Here is a 23,949-nt window from a genome sequence, read left to right on the forward strand (position 1 = left end):
TGGGTTGAAGTTGTAGGGCTCAGTACCAGGTTTATGAAAGCAATCTCAGTTATTACAAATGTGTTTTACCACAGAGAACTTCAAACAGGCAAGTTTATATTTCAACATTGTCTGTATTTTGTGTGTGCTCTAAATGAGCACATTATTTCATTTTATTTGTTGTTTTTTTCTGGTTGTTTGCTCTGTTTTGTTCTCTAGAAGGATTGTAGCTGCTTTATTGGAAATCAAAGGGAAAACATAACGTCCTGTGCTTTTTTTTCCCTTCCCAGAAGTAGCAAGCTTTCTTATTGTTTCTGCTGCAGCACTTTTGCTCCACATTTTGCTCTTATAAAATTCCTCTGCAAACTTCTCTGAGTTTAAAGGTCTCAGTGAAGTTTCTAACTCATCATCCTCTGACAGCCTCGGGACAAGAAAAACTCTCATACCTCCCTTCTACTTCTGCCCTCCTCTGATATCTCCCTCTTTGACAGGCAACCCACACTGGAATGCGCTCCTACATTTACAATAAGAACTCTGTGATTGGCTCGCAGGCAGAGCACTGCGGGATGCGGACGTATTTCTTCAGTGCGGACACACAGGAGGACATGAATGGCTGGATCCGGGCCATGAACCAGGCTGCGCTAATGCAGCAGAGTCACACCATAAAGAGGTTGGTCCTGCTCTCTGCTTGCTTCTGCAATTGGTCGGACCTCTGCTGGTGCTAACACAGTCTATGAGGCATATTTATTTCTATGGACTGAAAATGCACTCAAAATATCTGTAAAAAATGTAGTATAAAAAGAAAATCAATATCAAATAGAACTATTTAATTCATAATGTTAGTGCAGTGTTGGCCGCAATGCTGAAAGGAAACTTTCTATAATTTTTCTGTCTTGGATGTAATTTATTTTGTTTTATCAGGCCTAGTTTTGTTCAGTAACCCTAAGATATTGTCTTGTCTGCAGTGTGTAGGTCCTGCATCATGTTTTTCTATACTGTAAACTGTGTTTGCAATATGCAGTTACCATTGTTTTGAATCTTCTAGGCAATATTGCCACCTGGAGACAAATGCAAGTATGTGCTTTTGTGTGTTTCAGTAGGAAAAGGAACAAATGTCCCCAGGAAATGAAATATTTATCAGGTGAAAGGCTTTGAAAAACTATTGTGAAATAGATATACGTTTTATTGCTTTTTCTCCCCACATTGGGAAATTAATTAATTGGAAAAGATGACTTAATAGCTGGGTTTACCAAAAACAGCAGCTCTCTGCCCCAAGGTATTTGATGAAGACAAATCGACTGTCATTTTAATACTGTGGGAAATTACTCTTAATTAATTGCTCTCCACTGCATTTTGATAATAATGTGTTGTGAACAGAAATTCAATCAACTTCTTTTTATACTTTGGGCTTTTGTTGGGCTGTACTCAGTAATGAATCTGATCATATGTGGATGAACCCTTGCTAATGGTTCAGGTTAAACAGGATTAATTGTATACCAATTAGGCACAAGGTGAAGTAACACTGATTATCTCTTCATCACAGTGACTCGGTGGGTGGGATTTATTAGACAGCAAAATTTTGTCCTCAGAGTTGGTGTGTTAGAAACAAGGAAAACTAAACAATAGGTAATGCTGGTTCTGATAGAAAGGTGCCACAAGACAAATATCATCAGAATTTGCTGACAATCGGACTGGATGGCCACAGACCAGTAAAGGTGTCTTTGCTGACCACTGTCCAAACCACTAAAAAGAGCCACCAGGCCATAAGAAATGGATCTCAGAACCTGCTCTGACATTATGTGGATGGTTGTATACATCTGTGTTGCTTATCTAAGGAACACGTGGCAACAGAATGCACAATGGGCAGTAGGTGGGCAGAGGTGTTGTGATGCTTCGGGTTGTTAGTTCGATACAACCCCCTACCTAAGCATTGTTGTTGATGATGATGATTTCCTTTATTTGTACAGGGACAGTGCACAGCAATACATTGACCTAAAAACAGGAATCATGCATGGTGCCAGGTTATAGCAAAAGATGCTAATTTCCACGTGTAGTCCCTTGACAGGTTGATATTAATCAAAACTAACTGGTTTTTTTTTTTTTATGGAAATGTATGAGAGAAGAGAACCAGTGAACATAAACTAATACAACACAATCGTAACAGACCTCGCCCCTCAGTTACACCAGTTCTTAAAGACTTCCAGGGATTTATCATTTCTCTATCACACGCTTGCACCTATACAATAAACATACCTATTTGTTCATACACACATACACTTTCGCACTCTCACATACTTTCAAATGAACCAATTATACTTTCATTTACATACATTCATCACTAATGAGTGCAAACCTGCTTTGATAAAAGCCATTTCTTTGTCAAATGTGCAAACATTGAGAAACTTGTACATGTTATAATCTCAGTTGGTAATGTATTCCACTGACTCATGGCAACAACAGAGAAGGCAGATTTAGCAAAAGATGTCTTACATTAAAGACTATTTACACCCTTTCATCAAAACAGTATTCCTTCTTTCAGTAAGATAATGTGCTTTACCACAAAGTATAATTTGTTTAGGAATGGTTGAATGAACACAGGTTTCAGGTGTTGACATGGCCTCCAAATTCCCCCAGCTGTCAATTCATTCAAGCTTCTCTTGAATGTGCTGGAGTGAAATCCAGAGAGGCCCCATCTCGCAATTTACAGGGCTTAAACAACCTGCTGTTAACATATTGGTGCCTGATACCACAGCACTACGTCATGGATCTAGTGGAATCCATGAGTCAGGGCTGTTTTGACAGAAAAAGGGGGTTCAAAATACTGTTACGCAGGTGGTCTTAATTTAATGCCTGATTCATGTATATTGTTCTCTATCTGCAGCATGGATTTCAGGAATAAGTCTGCATACTATGTAAAAACTGCAACAGAAGAGGTTGATCGGTGATAAATGGTTGTTGAAAGATGCTTAAGACCTTCTAAACTCCTTGCAATCAGATGTTCTGCATCCATGTTTAGCTTTTGTTAACCCATCTCACTTTTTTCACAGAGAATTGGAAAAGCCTGTACAGCAAGCAGTTCCACAGACCAACCATGTCCACAATGCTCAGAACTCATTAAAGTCCAACAGCGCTCACAGTACAGACAGAGGAGAACCTCAGGATAATGGGATCAGACTGGCTCACGGGGATGAGGGGAAGTATGGACTGGAGATCCAGGGGAAACCCAGCCATGCAGCCCCTCAGGAAAGACTAGAGAGACTTTCACCAGACACTGTCAGTGGAGCCGCCCACAAAAACGGACAGCAGGCTGTGATACAAGTGACTCTACCACCAGAGCAAAACGGAAGTGTTATCTATCAGAGGGGTTTTGTTTCACGGGCTGACTCTGGGAAACATGTTCAGAGGAAAGATACTCTGGCTCAGGTGGAGCAGTGGGTCAAAGTTCACAAAAGCGACCCGACAAAGAGGTCAGTTGGTTCTGCATCTATTAGCATTTCTCTCATTCAGGAACATGAATGTGACAGTGTTGAGTAAATGGCTCTATCTTGTGGTTAATTTGTGAACTGCACAACATATGGCCCTCTTTTCCCATTGTTTTTATTTATAAAAACTAAAGTTTTTAATGTCATGTGATTTTCTGTCTCAGTGCTCCCTCCGCTGAGTATAACCTCCTTCGGCAGACTCCTCCTTTAAAGCCCAAATCCAGCACAACAGATGCTACTTATCAGTCGTTACCAAAGTCTCCTCGCCTTCTGTCCGGCAGTAGCTCCCCTCCAGCAACGTGCAACCTGCCCAGTGACTACAAGTATGCCCATGACCGGCTAAGTCACTTCCGCATGTCCACCGATGAGCGAACGGCCACGAAGGAAGGGATGGTGTGGCAGCTCTACGAGTGGCAGCAGCGGCAGCAGTTTCGTCACGGCAGCCCCACCGCTCCCATTTATACTGGCCCTAATTTCACAGACTCCTCGTCTTTCAGAGTTACAGTGGAGATGCCACGCTCCATTTCTGTCCCTCCATCTCCTTGTGAAGTGCCACCATCAGTCCCTTGCTCTTTTAAACCTCTGTCACCACGCAGGCCACACACACCTTCAGACAGACGCACCGTCCGACCCCTGGATGAACTGGGACTGGAAGACAACACAATATCCAGCTCCCCTGGCAATATATGTGCCCACCTCTCTCAGGTATACAGCTGGAAACAAATCTCTGACATTGTTAAACATTCTGTTTATTTATTTACCAAAGTCCTAGTATATTTTATTACCAAACAAAAATTGTTTTCAGTTAATTCCGAGTATTTTATAAGGAATTCAGACTTTTGTACTTCTAAAGAAATATTTCAGTTTGCAACTCAACTAGGAAAAACAAACCTTTTCCCCATTTAAAATTAGTAAATGTGTATCATAAAATGTAACACTTCAACATTTTTGTGATTTTTTTTCCCCTAAATATACAGTGAAGCCCAAAATTATTCATTGACAGATTTAGGTTTAAACTAATCTTTTAATTTTACTGACATGTTTCTTCTCACTGAAAGATTTATTAGTGTTTTGGAGTAAACTTATTAGTGATCTAAGAATCACCAGGAGATTATCGGTTTCCCAAAAGCCAATAGGAATGAGGTTTCATGGCCTAATATTGATTTTTGAAATGACAGCATGGATTATAGCAAGAATAGACTTGGGTCAAATTTTTCAGGATGGCGGTGCACACAACACCGCCCTATGCCACTCTGTGGAGGCAGTATAAACTCTCTCATTGACATAAAGGTTGCATAATTACTGCAGAGTTCATACCTTGGCATAGCAGAGCAGAGATGGACGCGTTCCAAATTAGGGGTTAAGCTGCATGGATATACACCATGAGTGGAGAATATGAACTCTTGCACTAACTTAGCACACGTTACACAAAACAGACGAAACATACAATGTGGACAAACAAAACATCAAGTAAAAGCTAGGACATTGGCGATCAACTCCTCCTGCTTCAGATGGGAAATCTTTCTGAAGTGTCTTTTGCTGATTCTACAGACATCAGCTTCCCAGAAGAGTTATCTTCTGGGATGGACAGGCAAGGTAAAACAATCAGATGCAGACTTGGGCACAGAGTACAGGCTGCTCACCACATTTGTCTGTCCGTCCGTCCGTCCGTCCGTCTGTCTGTCTGTCATTCTTTAAGTACTGTTTGAATCAGACATTCTTTAGAAAACGTTCTTGTATTTTTCACTTAAATTGGTTTCTCTATGAGAATCTTTCTCTTCCTAAATTTGCTGTTACTCAGTCATTTAGGCTTTAACGCTGTAAAACAAGCACACAGCAACCACCAAAAGCCTGTCATTGGCATGGGATTGAAGGAGAGTTTGTTGGGTCTCACACAGTGAGCCAAATGACAAAGGTCTTATTCTCACGGTAGCTTGTGACGTCAGCATGCTGTGAGCTCACAGTAGCCCCATGGGAAGGTTAGCGCTAGAAGCCTGAGAAGGCTCCAACATTTCAGTGCACACACTTTGATGCTCATGTGATTCACAGAGACCACACCCAAGGCGCGCTCCACAGGTGGCATGAGCGCGAGTCAAAGCTCGCTTCTGCGCCGTCCCTTGAAGTCAGCAAAGCTCTCAGACAGCACCGCCACAAAAGACTGAGCGAGAGGATGTCCCATAATCCACACCCTGCGCTGTCTCCTCACCACACCCTCCACATGTGAAAAGTTCTCCCTCTGAACCATCACCACAGCTGCCAGCACACACAAGCTTCACAACCAACCCGATCCGTGACACAAGTAAACAAAGTGTCGCGGATGCTATCATTCAGTTCAAGTGTCAAGACACTAATTACTACCACTGAATAGAGAAATTGACAATTATAAGACGACACACGTTTAACAAAGGCAGCCACAGTGCTTGTGCAAGACGGGGATGTTTGTGGGAACTGCTTTTAGCCCGTACCCAGTATCTCTGAGGCTGATGGTGCTTAAGTAACACTGAATGCCTCTGTGGAATATCATTAAGAAGTACAGTGTGTTTTATCAGCGGCTAATCCAATTTGCCCAGGGCGTCTCAGCATCCCATAAACATCTTTACTGTATCTCAAACATCAGCAGCGGACTCTTTCTTCTGATCTCGCATTTAAATAAAAAACCTATTATACAGCAAAAAACTGTGGCATGGGAATCTCAAAGGGAAAGGCTTACAGGCCTTCTCTTGCTGGTAGCAAACAAATGTTATTTTAAGAAAGCATATTTGGTATAATTTATGTGTGGTTAATTAAATCTCTTGTTGTTTGTATCCTTTTAAGGTTCTGTAGTGGGTGTAGGCTCTTTGGCTAATTCTGTGTGTTAAGCAGAAATGTCCAGCCCCATAGCATTTGAAACTCGAGGTGCACCTTGTTTCGAAGAAGAGTGGGAGTGATAAAAAGAGAGAAAAGGATGGATGGAAAAATAAAACTGCTGCGTAGTCCACTTTGTTTGCAGACTTGGAGTTTAACTTTGATTCAGTTTGATGCCGTGATCCCACTTGTGAAGATTTTATGAATTAGACTTTCTGTTTGATTTGAATGTATATGGATCTTCAGTAACAAGGAGATAAATGGCATCTTTCCACAGACTTCCCAAATAGAGAGAAGGTCCGTGCCAACTATGGGCTACATCACACACACTGTCAGCGCTCCCAGTTTGCATGGCAAAACGGTAGGATCTTCTGCCTCTCGTTGCCTACTTGTTTTGTATTTTCATCAAGCCTGTTTTTGTTACTGGCATACAGTGCTGTGCAAAAGTCTTTGGCTATCTACTGTTTTGCTTACAAGAGGCCAAACCTTCTTGTAATATTTTAAAGTGTTCGTGATCAATTTAAGTTTTTCTTTGCTCTTTGCTTATATATTAAGCCATAGTGAGTTTTTAACCTCAGCAACAATCTGAATGATTTAACATATATCAAAAGATCAGCTCACAAGCAATCAACTCAGAATTAACAGAACGAGAACATGTCTGTCTTTATCTTTAGGTCAGTCCAGAAGGACGCAAGCACAATGATCAGTGTGTGCACCAGTGTTCATTCATAGCGAGATTTAGTTCTAAATTCAGTTCAGTCTGGTTAAAATGAATTAGTCTGTTTTCATAGTTCAGCTTCAGTATGAAATAGTTCTTATTCATTTATCATATTCTGTCTAAACAATTGTTGAATTCCCAAAACAGCTGTGCCCATTCACATACATTCACCGGCCACTTTATTAGGTACACCAGGCTAGTACCGGGTTGAACCCCCTTTTGCCTTCAGAACTGCCTTAATCCTTCATGGCATAGATTCAACAAGGTACTGGAAACATTCCTCAGAGAGTTTGGTCCATATTGACATGACAGCATCACACAGATGCTGCAGATTTGTCGACTGCACATCCATGATGCGAATCTCCTGTTCCACCACATCCCAAAGGTGCTCTATTGGATTGAGATCTGGTGACTGTGGAGGCCATTTGAGTACAGTGAACTCATTGTCATGTTCAAGAAACCAGTCTGAGATGATTCGTGCTTTATGACATGGCGTGTTATCCTGCTGGAAGTAACCATCAGAAGATGGGTACACTGTGGTCATAAAGGGATGGATATGGTCAGCAACAATACTGTGGCATTGACACGATGCTCAATTGGTACTAAGGGGCCCAAAGTGTTCACCCGGTGTGGTCTTTTGCTGCTGTAGCCCATCCGCCTCAAGGTTCGACATGTTGTGCGTTCAGAGATGCTCTTCTGCATGCCTTGGTTGTAACAAGTGGTTATTTGACTTACTGTTGCCTTTCTATCAGCTCGAACCAGTCTGGCCATTCTCCTCTGACCTCTGACATCAACAAGGCATTTGCGCTCACAGAACTGCCGCTAACTGGATATTTTCTCTTTTTCTGACCATTCTCTGTAAACCCTAGAGATCGAGGTGCTTGAAAATCCCAGTAGATCAGCAGTTTCTGAAATACTCAGATCAGCCCGTCTGGCACCAACAACAATGTCACGTTCAAAGTCACTTAAATCACCTTTCTTCCCTATTCTGATGCTCGGTTTGAACTGCAGCAGATCGTCCTGACCATGTCTACATGCCTAAATGCATTGAGTTGCTGCCATGTGATAGGCTGATTAGAAATTTGTATTAATGAGCAGTTGGACAGGTGTACCTAATAAAGTGGCCAATGAGTGTATTTTAATGCTTTCATCTTTAGAAAGCAAGACTGAAATGTTGACAGAAATGTGGTCCATTTAAAATATAACCAGATGGCCTATATGTAATTTTGGACATAAAAGGGTTAAAGCACCACAATGTCCCTCTTTACAAAATCCTGATTCTGTTTATGAACATCAGCTGACAAGTTGTTCAGTGATGTACATTAATTAGTTGTTATTTCAGCTACTTACCTAGAACAGAAGTATACCAAAATGCAGCTGGTTTGCGCATCTTTGCTGAGTCTGGATCTCCTGCTCCTAGAATCAGGAGGCAGATAAATCTGTTAGTTTTTATAGTTGGGGCATCAGTCTTCACTACTATTCTCCCATTAAAAGGTGAAACCAAAGGCAGCATAGTCAAGTTTAAAGTGAGGGGAAAACGCATAGGCCTACAGTACCGAGATGAGCCCTCACAAATACTTTAGAAACTTCCTGCATGTGCGCTAAAGCTGAACTGTCAGGGTCCAAAAACCTTTAAAAGACGTTTCAAAACATTGATCAAGTCTACTTTACAATCTTCAAAGTATAATTAAACAATTGCTGGTTTAAAACGTTTGCACTGCACTGTATCTGATTTAAGGCTCAATGGTTAGAAATACTGCTGGGATGGGTTTTTGCTAGGTTTCCACAATGATCTGTACATGTTGCTTACATTGCTGCACTGTGTTGTGGAGGAATTCCTACGCAAAAATGGACAACCCAGCTCCAAATCTGATTAACGTCATAATGTTGCAAAATGTAGAAGTAATTGATAACCATTTTCTTTCTTCAATAAGTTTCTTATAAATCAATTTTCTTAGATTCTTAATCATGTTTCAAGTTACAGATAGCAGTATACTGGTCTCAGTGCCACTTGGCTCTAAATGCCACTACAGCTAAGCCACTGTACTGCCCAGATGGTTATCAGATATTTTCTCTCATCCCTCTGTACTGTCACTGGCTGTGGGTGCCCCTTAACCCTGGCTTGGCTACAGCCAGAAGAGTTGACTCTGCTCCTCATTCAACTGCGGAGGCACCAGGCCAAGATGGCTGGTGTGCATAGCCCCAGCAGTGCGTTCGCTCACCTGCAACACCACCAGCACAACGGCCTTCTAGGCCCCGGCATGCAGGTCAGGGACACTCATTCCTCCCTAACGCAGCATTCTGCAACCCCTGCAAGTGCATTGTGGTCCCTTCTCCACAGCCATTCCTGTACATTACTTCCCTAATTTCTGACAGACTCTGTAGTCTCTTGGCACTTGGTTGTCTGGTTTTATTCTAGCATGATGTGGGATGCATTTAATTACCAGCTACATTTATATAATTTGATGTCACATGTCCAAACATAACATTATTATAAAAACTATTAAAAGCTAATCTGCCATATTAGAAGCATGTTGCTTGTATAAGCCTGACTGAAAGATGACGTAGCACCACATTTTTATTTGTGTGCACTGAAAAATGTGTTGTGTTTGGGGTTATCATTCTGAAGCATCTGTCAGGACATAGTCTTCTTTATGAGTATATGAAGAAACATCACTGCTGTGACCTACAGTAGTGCTCAGTAATGACAACTCCACCCAGGTTCTCACATCTAACCATTTTCCATGCTCACAAGGAAATATAAGCTCTCAGTCTGACCCCATGCCGTGCACAGGACCTGTGTTGCTTAGTTGTGTGGGAGGTCACAAATGAGACGTCAAAGCAGTTAAAAAATGACACCATTCCCTTATTAGAATGTTGAGGTGGAAGTACACTGTAATTGAGATCAAGTTAATTAAAGTTCTGTTTGTAAAGCCTGAACAGCACATAAAGACCAAAGGAGTCATCTGCTAACCCATTATCCTGTGCAGCTTCATTTCAAATGACTTATCTCTTCACTGCTCATTTAAAGGCTGATGATACTTACATACAACTGAAGAAGGACCTGGAGTATCTAGATCTGAAGGTGGGCCCCAACAAAGAAAACACCACTTCATCCTTTTCATCCTGTTCTCAGTATATTCTGCTCTGCTACTGCCTCCAACATATGCTTCTCTGTTTCCCTTTTACCTGTCTGTCCTGTGTTCTGTGCTGTGCTCTCTACTGTTATGGTGGAATCCACTTGTCCTTTAATACTCATTTTATTTTTGTAATTCACCCACTGTTAAACAATACACATACTATTCTCAGTCATCCAGGACATATCAATCCTAAGTGCTTAACCAGAAGACAACTGCATTTCTTCTCTTGTTTCTTAAAGAGGATGTTTCACTTCTCATCCAAACTGAACTGAGTAAGACTTTTGGATGAGAGACAAGACATCCTCAAGAAACGAGAAGTAGTTCAGCTGCATTTTACTTGTGCACATAGAGTATTGAACAAAAGCACCAAACTTTCAGATTGTGAAAAAATCCAAACATGTCACCATAACATTAGATGATATCCTGATCATTCTGATGTGATTGGAGGTGTTCCTTTTTACGTGACTTAAATATAAAAAAGATTTTTTTATTCTTGTGACCCTCGAATCCTATCAGTGTAATAAATATTAAGCATTTATTTTTCTCCTGAACTTTATTGTAGCTAATTACTGGCCCATATTTTGTTCAAACTGATGCAAAACATTTAAAGCCAAAGTATCTTTATGTTAAACATTGAGTTTCCTTTAAAGAAAACTGTAAATTGAGCTTTTGGGCTTTGCTGAAATGTAAAAATGTTGTGCATATTAAGTGCAACAGCATTTTTACTGCTTTTGAAATTTATGGAAGCAGACAACAGTCGAGCTAACAAAATCTTTTCCTCATTTTCTCAAGATAACAATATATTAAATTATCCTGATTACAAGATAATTGTGATTTGAGTTTTATTATTCAGTATTGCTGTCATGACACATAAGAATGTTGCTAGTTATGACAACTTGACATTGTATTGCAATTTGAAATACCAAAACATGTCAAAACATTATGTTGATCAAACAAGCTTTGTTATTTTGTTGCAACACCAAAATTGACTTATTTATCTTGAGATAATGAGCCACATTAATTGTTCTCACTAATAGAAATTAACCTTGTTAGCCACAGATAATAAAATAAATGAAAAAGAAAATTCAATAGATGACCACTCTCTACTTTTATACTGTTGCGATGTGATTCATGCGTGGGAATCTTGCACGTAAATCGCCTTAGGCCTAATTATATACTGTAAATACCTAATATGGGTAAATGATGATGTAATGCTCAAGGGTCTTGGCATGCAGAGAAACATTTGTTTATATTGAAAATGGCTCTTGGTCAGTTGGCCTATTCAATGTGTACCCCCAATGTATTGCAATTTCTTCTTTTCCTACTTTCATTTCGTACTCGTAAAGAACCATTTCAAGCACATGTGCTCATTGCACTTCTCTTTTGAACAAATCCAAAACAACTGCTACTGTTACTGACATATATTGTTTATTGGAGTTATGAAACAAAATTTCCTTATAGTAGACTATGATAAGCATATATAAAATCACTTTAAATTATAGGCTGTCAAAGAGTGTATATGAAACCTCCTCCTGGCAGGTTCAGACTGATACCAAATTGGTAACATTCTGCAGAAGACCACATTTTGCACCTGACCTTTTCCAGGTATAGAACAACCAGAACTACAAGCTATGATTTGGAGAATAGGCAAAATGACCAGCACCCATTGAAAGTCCGTTTTAAATGTTTACATGGCTTATGTATGCCTGATACAAAGTAAGAGAACCCTACATAACCCAGTGCTGCTCTTTCAGAACATTAACTGGCAAAGTGGTTAAGTGCTGACTATTACAGGAAACCTTTTTTTTTTTTAAAGCAGTTGGAAAAAATGTATTGTGTTGCTAACAAAAGGATGTTGTTGTTCACTGTTATTCCAACAACAACTGACAAAAATGAACTACATGAACTGTGATAAAAAGCATTATGTTTGAAAACTTGTACAAGTAAACAGAAAAGTCAAACGTTCATGACGGTGGCAGCTTACATCATATGGAGATGGAGTAAAATATAAAAGCCTATGACCTTAGAAGAGCGTTATGACAAATCCCACCAAACTTAACATTTCCGTGGAAATTGCAAATTTCCTTAAATATGATCTTTTGATTACTTAAACAATTTTCCCAGGCCTGAAAATTATCCCAGCACAACCGCAGAATACATTATAACACTCTCACATGCTGTAAAGTACCCAGTCTGACCAGTTTTTTTTTTTTTTTTTACTTTGACTTGTAAAGTCATTGGAATACCCCTTTAACTGTGTCTGTCTATTGCACCGCTCAGTGCTGTTTTGATGGGTGTGTTGATACTGACGTGGGTGTCATATGAATACACCACCAGAACCACAGAGACGTTTTAGCTTCAGGCACCACCAGCCATGAGAGACTAGTCTCTGAGTTGCTATTGCAGAAATAAAATCACACACGCAGGACGGGAGGATGATCACTGCCATTTAGGTATTTAAAAGAAATATTTCCCAAAAAATATGTATTGAAAACACTTTGAAACCATGAAACAACACAGTAAGCATTACTCCAGTAGGGTTTTGAAAAGCTTTAGTTGAAATAACACAAAGAAGAATATATTTCACACACAAAAAAGTGATTATAAATTTTGTTATTTAACAACTGAATACAAAATGAGTGCATTCTGTTTGAAATCAAACAATGAGAAACACATGAATACCAAACCTGATACCACCGTTTTCCCATTGAGTTTCAGCTTTTCATTTTAATGGCATTTATAGGCAGGATGCAATGGCAAAATAACACTCATATTGCCTTCCTACACCTTTAACCCACACAGTTTGATCACTACATAAATCTACTCTGCTATGGAATTTTTGGAGATGTTAAAAAACATCACCACATGAAGGACATGGCTCCTACATGTACGCAGCACATATACAAAACTGCTACACAATCAGTACTGCTACAACTTAAATCTCACAGCAACAACCCCAAAACCATCCACCCATGTCAAGATGACTGAAATTTCATGAGTGCACACAGAGTGTCTGCATGGTGTAGCATTGTTATCACTGTGTCAGTTGATTGATACCTTAGTTTTGTTGCATTGTCCCCTATGGGTGTATAGGGCATCTTTAAGGTCATACTCAAGCCATGGAAGTTTTTGACATGTCCAATATATCCATGACAGCTGGGCTAAGCTGGAGGTCACACATTATGAATGCTACAGTATACGATGATAGAAAGGTTTCTTGAATGCAGCAATGATTGGGAATTGAGAGTGGAATTGTCTGTTTACACAATTAAATATGCTAAATGAAGAAGATAACACTGATGGAATGTCTTAGAAAATAGCTAACCTAAAACATAAAAACATGCTCTCTAGAAAACATATGTTTTTGCAATATTTCCAATGTTATATCAATAACTGCAGCAGAGTTAAGAAACAAAGTTCTATAATTCTTGAAACAAAGATCCCTGACAAAAGGAGAATCCCATGACCGAAAGGAGACCAGTTCAACCAATAAACACAATGTAAATCTTTTGTCTGCCAGTGCAGAGGTAAACAGGAGCATTCACAGGTAAAGTAAGATGAAAAAAATAATAATAATATCTGTCTGCAATGGACTGGCGACCTGTCCAGGGTGTACCCCGCCTCTCGCCCATAGACTGCTGGAGATAGGCACCAGCTCCCCCGCGACCCACTATGGAATAAGCGGTAGAAAATGACTGACTAATAATATCTGTCTATCGTTTAAAAAGAGATTCGTACGCACTCAACTGTCTCCACAAATGTTTAATAACCATATGTAAAGGAGCAAAGTCTAAAACATTTAGTCTGGATTCCACCAATTTTTTATGCTTAAATTAAATCAGAGGTTCAAAATACATAATTTACATCTACCTTAATTTTTTTGCGGAAACTATTCAAAATGCAACACAATCTAAACAGATGTAAGAATCAAAAAATCTTTTTCCTTTCTCATCATTTCCAAATAGCCTGTAAGAGCAGCTCTGAGCTTTTAGGGTTTCCTGAAACATACTGTAATTAAGTCTTTGTTTTCCTCACTTTCACCACAGATAGTATCAGTGGACATTTTTCTTGTTTTTCTGCCTAATTTTATTTACCTTGACTTTTGCAGCAGTGTCATTGTGTATTTCAAATTAAATTATTTGTTGTTAAGCACATTTATGGAAGTAAAATTCAAATTATGAGATATAAATGCCATTATTGAGGATTTATTTTATTTTTAATGATTGTGAATTTCAGGTCACTGGACCGGAGAGTTTCAAAAAAGAGAGACCTTCGAGGCCTTTGAAAATAGCAGAAAGTGATGCGGATGTAAGTACATGTTCTCAGAGTTTACAGAACAAACGCCCTGTTTATCTGTCTCTTTCTTTTCTCCGTGATCTTCACTTCCCACTTCTGACAATCCTCTGCCGAGACGCAGCTGTCTTCAGCCTGGCTCTGCCATGTGCTTTAGTGTGGTTTTTCTGTGTGTTTTTAACTTGTGGTAAACAGAGGCAGCAGAGCTAAGGGAACATATGAGCATTGCAACACTGTGGGGACACGCATCCACGCTGCACAGTGTGGGTCTGCGAGTATCGACCAGAGCTTTTATTTTTCTCCCCACAATTTAAAGAGAAAAATGCATGTAATGGGAGTTTAAGATGTCGGGCTGTTAAATTTTTCAGTTTGATTTGCCTGATCCTGCTTCTCTCATTCTTTGTTTTGCGCTGAATGGAGGTAAATAGGATGGATGTCCTGGCTTTTCATCATTAGCATTGTTCCACTTTAACAATTTATAAGAAAAGGGCAGTAAATTTGTCTGAACAATTAATATTTCATGCAATTAAAAACAACAATATGTGGCAGCAAAAAAAAAACAGCTTCATTATTAATTGAACAGAATGATAAATAGATCTGAGGGACAAAAATACAGTGGGTGAGAAAGACTGTGAACTCGGCAGTCTTATGTTGTTTTCATAAACACATAACCCATTTCTGGCAAAACAATTCTGTCACTCTTAGTAAACAAGGCTTTCTCCAACAGTGAATGTGAAAATATGGATTTTTGATTATGATTCCTCATAATGGGTATTACCAAATCTTTCCCCCTAACTAGACAGTGCAGAACCTTCTGATATTTCTTTCTGTGTTGATGAGAAGAACTCCTCTGGGTTTTTTTTTTTTACAAAGATACGCCTTATTGACAGACAGAGAAGGCTACAGTAGATGATCAATGCGTCTCAGGCGGCTGCGAAGAGCTGAATGAAGACAAGAATGGAACGTTTGGCCTGTGTTGTAAACACATGCTCTGTATATCACCCCATTCTGTTTTATCTCTTTCCTGATTCTCTATTGCTTAACTTTCACACTGCAGAATTATATATGGATTGCTTAGAGGGGGATTTGGATGTTATTCAATGTTTTCATCTGCACTTATTACTTCTGTTTGTTTTCCTGTAGGTTAAACTAAGTCGACTTTGTGAACAGGACAAGATTCTACAGGAACTTGAAGCAAGGATACGCAGTTTAAAGGAGGACAAGGTGTTTGTTACGTACTGTAGATATTGTGGTTAAGAACAGATTTTTTTCCTTTAATAATCATGAATCTTTTAAATATCTCTTAAGCACATATTTTCTAGTCCTTTTGCCCAGTTGACCCTCTCAAGCCTTTATGACCGGTCTATTGCATGTCTATTTTTAAATGCCTGTAGAATAGCAACCAAATAAGATAGAGCAATAATTTCTTTTGTGAATGAAACCGAAGAGTTAAACATAAATATTCTCATCGCAATGTATCCCAGAGCACGTTTTTACCCTCCAGAAACCTATGCAGAAATCCAGTAAAAAGCGCAAAAAAACTAATTATAATCCAGACCGCTGTGTGCTTTCTACATCAAAATATGCATGATGACATTGGAGGATGAATTATCACGTGGTTGTTTTGTATGCCAATGCCCACAACAACCAGGAGTGATGTAATTTCCCGGGTCTTTTTCTCGGGAGTTGTAGTTTTTCCACGGTACACTTCGCTCATACTTCCGATTGCGTCTTGTCTCGTCTTCTAGTATTTATTGTTCTTTTACAAACACACACACACCAGACACTGAACACACACGCACGCACATTTATGAAGCCGCAAAAAGTAGGACGTGCCAAACGATATTTTGGTGCTCGAAGCATTGGAACTTCTTACACCGCCGGATGAAGGTGGGAATTCTGTCCACTCATCTGGTCTGGATTTGGCCGGCAGTGGAAATGAAGCTGATTTTACATATACCACCTGCTACACTGAGGAACCCAGTGCTCTGGAGAAAGGCAGAGAAAGGAGTCAGCCTTCGAAAACAGGAGCTGCTGCAGTCATACTCCTGGCTAACAAGTAATCCTGGACAGGACCCATCACTCAGCCTATAACAGCTCCACTGGTCAAATTGAAAGCTATTGTTTGACTGTGCCTGTGCTTGCAATATTGTAAATTGTTTTTCGTAAATAGTTTTTTGATGTTCATGGTTTTTTTTTTGCATTATGCTTTTTTGTATCCTGATAAAAAATACAATTTGAATTTGTGTTCATCTGTTCTAAAGTTTCAACTCAGTAAAAAACGATTATATTTTTGGTCATTTATTGCATTTTTTTATTGTTTGAAAATGGTCTTATGAACATACAAGGATTGGACAATGAAACTGAAACACCTGTCATTTTATTGTGGGAGGTTTCATGGCTAAATTGGACCAGCCTGGTAGCCAGTCTTCAGTGATTGCACATTGCACCAGTAAGAGCAGAGTGTGAAGGTTCAATTAGCAGGGTAAGAGCACAGTTTTGCTAAACATATTGAAATGCACACAACATTATGGGTGACATACCAGAGTTCAAAAGAGGACAAATTGTTGGTGCACGTCTTGCTGGTGCATCTGTGACCAAGACAGCAAGTCTTTGTGATGTATCAAGAGCCACGGTATCCAGGGTAATGTCATCATACCACCAAGAAGGACGAACCACATTCAACAGGATTAACTGTGGACACAAGAGGAAGCTGTCTGAAAGGGATGTTCGGGTGCTAACCCGGATTGTATCCAAAAAACATAAAACCACGGCTGCCCAAATCACGGCAGAATTAAATGTGCACCTCAACTCTCCTGTTTCCACCAGAACTGTCTGTCAGGAACTCCACAGGGTTAATATACACGTCCGGGCTGCTATAGCTAAACCTTTGGTCACTCATGCCAATGCCAAACGTCAGTTTCAATGGTGCAAGGAGCGCAAATCTTGCGCTGTGGACAATGTGAAACATGTATTGTTCTCTGATGAGTCTACCTTTACTGTTTTCCCCACATCCGGGAGAGTTACGGTGTGGAGAAGCCCCAAAGAAGCGTACCACCCAGACTGTTGCATGCCCAGAGTGAAGCATGGGGGTGGATCAGTGATGGTTTGGGCTGCCATATCATGGCATTCCCTTGGCCCAATACTTGTGCTAGATGGGCGCGTCACTGCCAAGGACTACCGAACCATTCTTGAGGACCATGTGCATCCAATGGTTCAAACATTGTATCCTGAAGGCGGTGCCGTGTATCAGGATGACAATGCACCAATACACACAGCAAGACTGGTGAAAGATTGGTTTGATGAACATGAAAGTGAAGTTGAACATCTCCCATGGCCTGCACAGTCACCAGATCTAAATATTATTGAGCCACTTTGGGGTGTTTTGGAGGAGCGAGTCAGGAAACGTTTTCCTCCACCAGTATCACGTAGTGACCTGGCCACTATCCTGCAAGAAGAATGGCTTAAAATCCCTCTGACCACTGTGCAGGACTTGTATATGTCATTCCCAAGACGAATTGACGCTGTATTGGCCGCAAAAGGAGGCCCTACACCATACTAATAAATTATTGTGGTCTAAAACCAGGTGTTTCAGTTTCATTGTCCAACCCCTGTACATATGTGTGCTCATAGGAATCTAGCACACTTAGAGATTTGACAACACTTCTGTAAATAGTTTATTTTGATTTTCATATTATCTTTTCTCAAATTGCTCACAATGTACATTTTATTTTCCTTTTTGTCTCTGTTAAAAATTTGTGTATTAAAAAAATGAAGTTATGAACACACCAAATAAATTGTCTGTGGTTTGAAAGGGTTTTGGGCAACGTTTTTTCATTACATTTTTTGAGGGATACAGCTATGATATTTATTCTTTTTTTTTAATGTGTCCAGTTCAGCAGAGTAGCACTCAGAATTGTTTTCTGAGTGCCAAGAAGTAGCCTAACAGATTTACTCTCACAAGTGGAGCATTACAGCTAAAGCTATAATGCTCCACTTGATATATATACAGTGCTTTGCAAAAGTTTTAGGCAGGTGTGAAAAAATGCTGTAAACAAAGAATGTTTTCAGAAATATAAATGATGATTGTTTATTTTTATCAATGTACAAAATGCTAAGTGAGTGAACCCAAACATATATCCAAAGTCATTAAGAACTATGTTCAGCGTAAAGAAGAACAAAACTTATTGGAAGTGATGTTATGGTCCCCATAGAGCCCTGATCTCGACATCATCGAGTGAAGAGACAGAAAGATGTGAGAAAGCCTACATCCAGAAGATATGTGGTTAGTTCTCCAAGATGTTTGGAACAACATACCAGCCGAGTTCCTTCAAAAACTGTGTGCAAGTGTACCTAGAAGAATGGATGCTGTTTTGAAGGGTGGTCACAACAAAAATTGATTTGATTTAGATTTCTCTTTTGTTCATTCACTGTATTTTATTGATTGATGAAAATAAATGATTAACACTTCCATTTTTGAAAGCATTCTTTGTTTACAGCATTTTTTCACACCTACCTAAAATGTTTGCACAGTACTGTATATTAAAAAAAAACTTTATTGGAAGCTGATCTGGGATCGTTTAGATTTCAATGGACATGGAGACGGAAACAAAAAGGAAAAAAAAAAAGGAAAAGCAAGACAGAGTGAGAGGTTGGGCAAAAAGGAAAAAGCATGAGGAGAGAAGAATAAAGGAGAGAAAGAAGGATGAAGAAAATACAAGATACTAGAAGACTGCTTCTACACCTGCAGAAACATATAACAACAGTAATGTTACCAAAAGGTGCACGGTACTAATGAATGCAAAATGTATTTGGTGGTAACTGTGGCACAATATAGAACATCTGTGTATCTGTTAACACTTGAATCCAAATCCAAACACCTGTGGGTGTAAGTGTGAGCGAGCTTGTGTTTTTAAGGTTTCTCTAAAAAAATATTCAAAAGCGAGTGTGACAAGCCACAGACCTGCCTCATTGGACCCGAGACAGACATGGAGGAGATCTGAGCCAGAGACATCCAAAGTCCCCCTAGAGCGCAGGAACCCCAGGAGGACCACCGCCGGGACTACCGCAATGCCCCCAGAGAAGAGCAGAGGAGAGCCACAGAAGAACCACCCAGCAGCCACAGTGCAGAAGCCTCAGGGAGCTGCAGTGACGAGCCCACAAGCCCCACCAGCAGCCGAACAGATCCAGCCATGGACACAGAGACCTGAAACCCCAGGGCACATCATCCCCCAAGCAGAGGCCCGACAAAGCCATGGGGCCCAGGCCCTGACAAGCAGCCACCAGAAGTGAGCCAGCACACACCAAAGCACCCAGACCCGGACATCGAGAACCCCCAATACACCAGTGGGCAGAAACACCAGCCACTGACAGGGAGTGTGGCGGGGACGAAATAGGCCCCACATTTGATGGGGAGCCTAAACTGATCCAGGGGAGGGAGCAGCCCAAGACCCAAACTGACACAAAAACCGTCGCACACAGTCACAATCACGCATTCCCACCCTCATGCCTACACCTAAAAACCCTCACACCCACACACCCAACGTAAAGACACACAACAATGGATGTTGTACACTCGTTCTTACTTCCCATACATACTCTATACTCCCATGTCCAGGTACCGATATCCCAGAGGAGCAACTAGTCCCCGGACCCAGGAGGTGGCCCCCTTTCTTTCGGGTGGAGACAGGGAGACCGAACTTTAAGGGATACAGCTATGATATTTCTGTATTTAGAAAAATATGTGTTAAAAAGACAATTTTCTTTTTTTTGGTTGTTAATTGCACTTTTTTAGCAATTTATTTAGTTAATATGGACTTATAATAAACAAATTATAAAAGTTTGGAAGGTAATGGTTGTATTGATGTCTAGGAAATTGAAATGCTCCTAAAAATGACTCTACAGCATGTAAATATGTAAAGATACGCTCTGGCGACTTGTTCTATGGTAGGTCATAAAGTGTTAATTCACTATTACAGGCACCAATCTGGGAGTTTTTTGACTAAGGAGAGGATTTTATATTTTTCCTCTCGGTAGGGAAATTGTCTGTGAACTTTTCAAACCTCAAACATTCATAACGAAGTTGTGATATAGGAGGTAGCATGTTCTCACAAATGGCTTCTATGTCATGAACCTAACCCATCATGAGGTGGAGGATGTAACAAGCCAGTATTTTACCACTTTATAGTTTTTATATAGAAAATCTATGTTATAAAATTTTGGAAAATAATTGCCTGAGGGCAGCTTTGAAAACAGAAACCTCCATATTTATCGCAATTTTAGATGGCAGTGGTACTAACAAGGTGGTTCAAGTGGCCGTTAGCAGCTACCCAAAAAAAATGTTTTAAAGGAATTCAAGAACAGATTAGAAACAAACTTAATGGAATCTATAAGTCTTAAGTATCCAGAAACGCTGAAAATGTGGAACAGTGGTAAACTGTCAACGGAGAGGCCAGCTAGACAAAGTTGGTTTGACAGCTCATTCAGGAGATGATAAAAAACTCAGAACAACATCTAAAATAGCAAACTAACAAGTTCATGTCTGAATGACTCAAAAAAGCAAACAAAATACAAGTTTTGGGGTGGTCCAGTCGAATTAATTTGATTGAGATGCTGTCTTGAACAAGCCAATCATGCTCGAAAACATCCGCAAACATAAAAACTCATTGCCAGATCTCACAAATACTTGATGGCACAACCAGTTAATTGGTTTGGGGGAGTATCTTTTTCTCATAGGGCCAAGTTGGTTTGGATATCCTTTTTCCATTAAGAAATAAAAACATTGTCTAAAAGCTGCATTTCTTTGGTCTGATATTAAAATTTGTTTGATGGTATCAAACATGTTATTGTGACAAAAAAGCAAAAGCAGAAGAAACCTGTAAGGGTGAAAATACTTTACTTATTTGTCACTATACTTGAATTCTGTGTTCTTTTGTTTTTCCCATTTTGAAGAGTGGCCACATGGTGACAACAGATGTGTAGCCCAGAAAAGTATGGATTACTAGCTTAAAGTTCCTAGACGCTCAAAGTGAAAGTACAGAAAAATAATAATGTAAAATTATACTACAGCTATACTTTTTTGGTTACTAAGGGTGCCAGGAGTTAGTAAAAATAAAGTTAGTAAAATTAAAGGTAATTTGTTAATCTTTGTTTTTTTTGTCTTACAGAAACATTTATTCAAATTACAGGTTGGATTTTTTTTTCTTTGTCAGATTATACATTGTAATAAAAGATGAATTTATTCCTATACATTTTTACTAGGGGTGCCAATAACTGTGGTGGGAGTTATTTAGTACAAGCAGTTACTAAATGTGGGATTTCTCCCACTGCAAAAAAAGTGCTCAAATTATAGGTTTAATTTTGCTAAATTATGTTATGCAATAAGAGATGAATTTAAGGTTTTTTACACATCTTTACTAGGGTTGTCAGTAAATATGAATGGCTGCTGCATTTATCACCGCCACCACAGCTAGTAGGCACACAGAAACATCCTGCTCTACAAGGGTGTGTTTTGTGTTTTTTAGGACAAGTTGGAATCTGTGCTGGATGTTTCCCACCAGCAGATGGAGAAGTATCGAGATCAGCTGGCTCACGCTGAGAAAATTGCCTATCAGCAGAAATTGTTGCAAGAAGATGTGGTCCACATCAGGGCTGAAATATCTCAAGTGTCCACAGTAAGACCCAAACTTCTCACTAATAACATTACAGTTAAAATAATAACTGCAGCTCATTTAAGCTTTTAAATATAACTTGCACAACATATTCTTCTTACAAAAATATTAACTTTGCAGGGTGCTCTTTGATTTCTATGCTACTTTGGGCACTGTGTTTCTTTAATTGGTTGGGAACAAAAAGTTCACTTCCGTTTTTAGTTCCCTTTTATGTTTCAGCAACTGGCACAATGTTTCAGGTTGACTGTAACTATCAAAATGAGTGATTGGGGAACAAACTAGAGGGTGTGAAAAAACTCATTAGTGTATTTCTCAGCCAAATGGGTCAAAATGTTCTTTGATAGTCAAAATATTTAGTGTTTGAATGGAAAATGTGTAGTTTCAAATCTGCAGTTACATGATAACCTCAAGATTACAGGAAGCTAACAAGTCTGTCCTCTACTATTTGTCAGACATTTGCATTTAGGGTAGCTGAATTAGAGTGTAATCGGTGCATATTGTAATTATGTTCATACATTTATAAAAGAAAAGCATATTTTTTAATTGAAAAAGCTTATGAAAGCTCGATTATAATCCAAGAAACCTGCAAACTTTTAATTATACCATAAATGCTTATTTGTAATGGATGGCTGCATATTTCTTGAAATTAATTAAATAAACACGGGTTTAGAACAAACGTTTAGAATCTCAAAGTTGTTTTTTTCTTGTCTTATACTGTTTTGCTCTTTATAGGAGATGGAGAACGCATGGAACGAGTATAACCGACTGGAGAGAGATGTGGACTGGCTGAAATCAGCCCTGCAGGGACAGATGAGCCGCAATGATCTTTCTCAGGTCTGTCTCTCTGAACAGTCTTTCACTTTTACACATGCTTTAATCAGAAGGAGCTACAAATTACAGATTTCAGATTCACATTCAAGACTAAAAAGGGATTTGGTTGGTATTTGATCAAAGATCATCAATCAGTTTCATCTGATTTGGATAAAAGAAGCACTTTGTATCTAAGGAGTTACAGTATGTGTCAAAGACAGTCTATGTGTTCTGTATGGTAATGTTAGAGTGGTTCTGTGTTTCTCTTTGAGCAGCAGGAGAAAGTTCAGCTCAGAAAAGAACTATGGAGGATCGAGGATGTTATTGCAGGACTAAGCACCAATAAAGCTAATTACAAAGTCACAATTGCTTCTGTTACAAACCCAGGTGAGGTTCCAAATGAGAGATCCAAATACTAGTAGCACTATCTGAAAATCGAGTATCTGAATCCTACTCTTTACTAAAGCATTGAATGGTTTTTCTTTTTTTACAAAATAAAAGCAGTGTCCGTGCATCATCTTGTTACATTTTTATGTACATCGCACTCCCCAGAGAGAAAATTTGTGCCGTCAGTGCCAGTATCATCAGTGCCTTCTGTGTCTGGGAGCCAGACCGCTGCAGAGATGAGATCGTCCCAGCAGCAGCAGCAGCACAACCCCCACCTCAGCCATGACCCCACCCTTACCTCCAGTTCCAGCCAACAGCCATTACACCACTCTACAACCATCTTCAGTGGCTTCAAATGGGTGAGTGAACAACTTTTTATGTATATATATACGCCCCTTCCCACACCCACATTGTGACGCCTACGTGACAAGGTTACAGTGACCCTTCACCCCTCCATGATTTATTTACATGTCAACCAGCAAACAGTGATATGATAAGTAAGGGAATTAGTAGTGATAATAACTTAACAGAGCCCGTCCTTTAATTTGAATCCTCCTCATACTTAGCAAATTCATGCCTTTTTGGATTTCCCACCCATTAAATACCAGTTTTAGCGAATTAAGTCT

At 39.6% G+C, this 23,949-nt stretch overlaps 1 protein-coding gene across 1 annotated transcript in view; it reads left to right on the forward strand.

Moving 5' to 3' along the window:
• The window catches only part of plekha7b (pleckstrin homology domain containing, family A member 7b), a 91,159-nt gene that overhangs the window by 52,236 nt on the left and 14,974 nt on the right, over positions 1 to 23,949 (forward strand). The window contains exons 9-20 of the mRNA XM_047363421.1: positions 471 to 649; positions 3,027 to 3,446; positions 3,626 to 4,166; positions 6,583 to 6,666; positions 9,156 to 9,290; positions 10,055 to 10,108; positions 14,400 to 14,471; positions 15,600 to 15,680; positions 21,980 to 22,129; positions 22,859 to 22,960; positions 23,212 to 23,323; positions 23,489 to 23,682. Of these exons, the coding sequence (XP_047219377.1) occupies positions 471 to 649; positions 3,027 to 3,446; positions 3,626 to 4,166; positions 6,583 to 6,666; positions 9,156 to 9,290; positions 10,055 to 10,108; positions 14,400 to 14,471; positions 15,600 to 15,680; positions 21,980 to 22,129; positions 22,859 to 22,960; positions 23,212 to 23,323; positions 23,489 to 23,682 (2,124 nt within the window). The remainder of the gene's footprint in view (positions 1 to 470; positions 650 to 3,026; positions 3,447 to 3,625; positions 4,167 to 6,582; positions 6,667 to 9,155; positions 9,291 to 10,054; positions 10,109 to 14,399; positions 14,472 to 15,599; positions 15,681 to 21,979; positions 22,130 to 22,858; positions 22,961 to 23,211; positions 23,324 to 23,488; positions 23,683 to 23,949) is intronic.

This window comes from Girardinichthys multiradiatus, chromosome 4 (genome assembly GCF_021462225.1).
Source record: "Girardinichthys multiradiatus isolate DD_20200921_A chromosome 4, DD_fGirMul_XY1, whole genome shotgun sequence".
NCBI classification, from domain to species: domain Eukaryota; kingdom Metazoa; phylum Chordata; class Actinopteri; order Cyprinodontiformes; family Goodeidae; genus Girardinichthys; species Girardinichthys multiradiatus.